The 4,518-nt window shown below is 42.5% G+C and overlaps 1 protein-coding gene across 1 annotated transcript; it reads right to left on the reverse strand.

Annotated features, from left to right (window-relative positions):
• Positions 1 to 1,596: 1,596 nt before the first annotated feature.
• LOC127078795 (uncharacterized) lies at positions 1,597 to 4,059 on the reverse strand. The gene is made up of 2 exons (XM_051019222.1): positions 2,515 to 4,059; positions 1,597 to 2,394 (listed from the first exon to the last, which is right to left on the reverse strand). Exons 1-2 carry the CDS (start codon positions 4,057 to 4,059, stop codon positions 1,597 to 1,599), a joined length of 2,343 nt encoding a protein of 780 aa, XP_050875179.1.
• Positions 4,060 to 4,518: the final 459 nt, after the last annotated feature.

Below are 4,518 nucleotides of genomic sequence, written 5' to 3' on the forward strand. Positions count from 1 at the left end.
TTTGCATAATTTTAACGCAGACACATGGAACACAGGGTGAATTTTCGCAGTAGTGGGAAGCACCGGCCTGTAAGCAACTTGACCAATGCGCTCTATGACAGGAAAGGGGGCAAAGTAACGCATACTGAGTTTCTGATTGCGCCTAAGAGCTATTGAGTGTTGACGGTAAGGTTGCAACTTGACCAGCACCATGTCACCCACCTTAAATTCAACAAATCGTCGTTTATTATCAGCAAATTTCTTCATGATTTGTTGAGCTCGCATCAAATTAGCCTTCAGAGCAGCCAATGTATCATCTCGCTCCGTCAACAGCTGTTGTAACAGTGGTGGATCACCATTGTTAACTTCATAGCGAATAAGGCCCGGAGGATCTCGTCCATAAACCACTTTGAATGGTGTCATACCAATACTTGTGTGGAAGGAAGTATTGTATGAGAACTCTGCCCAAGGCAGTAATTTGGACCAAGCACGAGGAGAATCGCTAGTGAAACAACGAAGATAAAGTTCTAAACATTTGTTTACAGCTTCATATTGGCCATCGGTTTGAGGGTGGTATGTCGTGCTCATAGACAATGTTGTGCCACTGAGTTTGAATAATTGTTGCCAAAATTGGCTTGTGAACACACGATCTCGGTCAGACACAATAGTCTTAGGAAACCCATGAAGTTTAACAATTATATGAAGAAAGACTTATGCTACCTTGTAACTGTTATAGTCAGCCTTGAGGGGAATGAAGTGACTATATTTGGATAAACGATCTACAACCACAAGAATAACAATGTAAGAATTAGATGGTGGCAGTCCCGTAATGAAATCCATCGACAAGTCTTCCCAAATTTGTTGTGGAATAGGCAGAGGTTGGAGTAATCCAGCAGGTAAGGTTGTCGAGTGTTTGGCTTGTTGAAAAACTAAACATTGTGACACAAACTTCTTGATATCCTTAGTCATAGTGGCCCAGAAAAATTGAGTCGCGATGCGCGCTTTAGTGCGTGTAACTCCGGCATGTCCTCCCAAGGTTGAAGAATGAAACTCAGTGAGAATGCGTTTGATCAATTCAGGCTGTTGAGGAATAACCAATCTATTCTTCCAGAATAACATATCATGCTTGACTTGATAGTGAGGTGTAGGACATGTACCCAACAAGCATTGATTTCTAATCTCTGCCAACACAGAATCCTCATTCACAGCTGAATGAATCATGGAAATAAGCTGAGGTGTGTGTATTGATAGGGCTAAACAGAATGAACGCGAGAGACTATCAGCTGCAATATTATCCACTCCCGGTTTATACTCGATGGTAAAGTCATATCCCAGAAATTTGTGAAGCCAATGCTGTTGTTCGGGGGTTTGAATCGACTGATCAGTGAGGGATTTGAGGCTGCGTTGATCAGTCTTGATAACAAACTTATGACCAATCAAATAGTGACGAAATTTCGCCAAAGCTTCTATAATAGCGTAGAGTTCCCGGACATACGCAGATTGCTTTTGCATTCAAGGGCACAATTTTTTTGAAAAATAAGCAATGGGGTGGCGTGCTTGACTTGGCACCGCACCAATACCGGACCCGGAAGCATCAGTCTCAAGAGTAAAAGGCAATCAGAAATCTGGTAACGATAAAACTGGGGCTTGTGTGATGGCCTGTTTGAGTTTGTCGAAAGCTTCAGTAGCTGCTGGAGTCCAATGGAAAGCATATTTTTTTAAAAGTTCAGTGAGGGGTGAGGCAATGGCAGCATAATTGCGAATAAAACAACGGTAATAACCTGATAATCCTAAGAACCCTCGAAGCTGTTTGAGAGAAGACGGAACTTGACATTCCATGACAGCTTGAATCTTAGATTTATCCATTTCAACGCCTTGATTTGAGATGGTATGGCCTAGATAATCCACTGAAGTAAGGCCAAAGCAACATTTGGAAAGCTTGGCAAATAGCTCATGTTGTTCTAGCAACCTTAATACAACCTCCAAGTGTTCAAGGTGTGCAGACCAAGAGGGGCTGTACACCAGTATATCATCAAAGAAGACTAACACAAACTTGCGTAATTGGTCTCGAAAAACAGAATTCATAAGACTTTGGAACGAAGCTGGTGCATTGGATAACCCGAACGGCATGACAAGCCACTCATACAGCCCTTGATGTGTACGAAAAGTAGTCTTATGACGATCCTCAGGATTAACTAAGATTTGATGGTAGCCTGCTCTCAAATCTAATTTAGAAAAATAAGCAGCTCCAAACAGTTCGTCCAACAACTCATCAACCGTTGGTATTGGAAAGCTATCTTTGACTGTAATCGCGTTTAATGCACGATAATCAGTGCAAAATCGCCTTGATCCATCTTTCTTTTTAACCAGCAAAACCGGGGATGAAAACGGGATAGTACTAGGTTGAATAATACCCTATTGTAACATTTCATAAACCATTCGTTCAATTTCTGCTTTCTGACTGTATGGATATCTATAAGGTTTGACCTTAACCAGACTACTACCATCAAAAAGAGGAATCGAATGATCTTGTACCCTTGGTGGAGGTAAATGATTAGGTTCCTCAAAAACCTTCCAATAACGGTGCAACAAGGTAGCTAAATCGTCTGGTAATTTATCAAGAGTAGCTACTGATGATGATGGTGCTATAGAGTGGAATTGCAGAGTATACGATGAATCAATAGAATGTGTGTTATGGAGACGACGGATATGATGAAATTGAGACTGACTCGGTTCCATGAATTGCTCTCCTCGAAGAGTGATGAATTTGTTGTTGCAGTAGAATTTAATCAATAACGCATCATAGTCTGCAATGTGAGGACCTAGAGTCTTGAGCCATGGTGCTCCTAGTACCAAATCATCACCAGTAATAGGAAGTAAATACACTGGAAGGTGGAGATTGTGACCCTGTATCATGACTGGTAAGTCCTGAATCAATCCCGAAGCCGTCAATGTGCTACCATTTCCCACAAGAACTTGAAATTGAGGAGCTTGTTGAATTGGAAATTTCAAACACTGAGGTATGCGTGGCTGCAAAAAATTATCGGAGCTATCACTATCAAGGAGAACCTGGACTTGTACTCCTTGAATGTGCCCTTGAAAACAAAGTGTGCCTGCACTATGCGCACCGTTGAGGGCATTAAATGAGAGATGGTGCTCTGTTTCAAGTATCTGAAGTAAAGAATCAGCATCTGGCGGATCTGTTTCTTGCTCGGGTGAATCAGAATCATCAATTTGGAGAAGGAGGTAGTGTTTATTTGGACAACGATAGGTGGGTGTGAACTTGTCATCACAATAGAAGCATTGGCCCTTGCTACGCCTGAGTTGAATCTCAGCAGCGGTGATGCTGCGAATGGGACGAGGGTTGGGAATTGGTTTTTGAGTTTGGGGTCGGGTTGATGGAGTGGGTAGAATGGCGTTGGTGGGTCGGGTCAGAGAGTGTGGGCTAGGATTGTAAATGGGCTTTGTGGTTTGTGGGTAGGGTTTTGTGAAGGGGGTGTATTTTTCTGCAAATAATTTAGCTAAGGACAGGGCGTGAGAGAGAGAGAGAGAGGTAGGGTTTTGGGCTATGACATCACGACGGATCTTGGGCTTAAGCCCACTAATGAAACAATCCAAGATTGCATCAGGTGATAGGCCATGGGAGCGATTAGCAAGGGTTGTGAAGGTGGAGTAGTATTCACTAATCGTTGAGGTCTGTGTTAATTTGAAAAGGGTAGGTCGTGGAGATTCGTAAGGAGAAGGACCATATTCCAATTCCAAAGCACGTGTGAAAGCACCCCAAGATCGGAAAGGGTTGTTACGGGTAATCATTTGATACCAAGGTACGACATCTTTGTCAAGATGCACCGCCGCAATGGTAAGGCGTTGATTGTCCGGTGTCGAGTAATAATCAAAAAACTGTTCAACTTTAAAGATCCAGTTCAATACCTCAGTACCGTCGAATATGGGAAAATCAAGCTTCACGTTGCGTATCTGAAACGGTTGCCGTGGAGTTCCGTCTGAGTTCCCGCTACCATTCAAGGCGGAAGAGAGTTGTAAAGAGCCCAGTTGTGCTTCAACCCGTTCGAGACGCGCCATATCGTTGTGTCGGTGTTGCATATAGTCGTTATGTCGTGCGTCGGCATCTTCTGCATCGTGGTGTTGATACCATTGATGGCAGCTTCCAAACCTTTCATTCGCGTATTTTCCGCCATGGTAAGTTGATGAAAGCACCAAACGTAAGGGGAGTTATGCTATGCAACGGAAAGTGCTAACAGATGAAAAATTATGCAGACAAATTCTTCACAAAGATTCACTTCATTATAATAAAAGTTAGTACAATGAAGAATCTATGAGATACCAGATTGAGAATAATTTCTCAATCCTTCTTGGAATGAAACAGTACACTTAATGCAATAGAAAAGTAAGAGAAATCATTCACAAGGAATGCCAATTGAGGAAGAGAGAATAGTGTCACTTGCTGCCTGCTTTCTCACTGCCTCCTCCTTGCTATATATGCTGACACGCAAAATATTTTCTGTTAGGGATTTTCACCCT

This window comes from Lathyrus oleraceus, chromosome 5 (genome assembly GCF_024323335.1).
Source record: "Lathyrus oleraceus cultivar Zhongwan6 chromosome 5, CAAS_Psat_ZW6_1.0, whole genome shotgun sequence".
Classification (NCBI taxonomy): domain Eukaryota; kingdom Viridiplantae; phylum Streptophyta; class Magnoliopsida; order Fabales; family Fabaceae; genus Lathyrus; species Lathyrus oleraceus.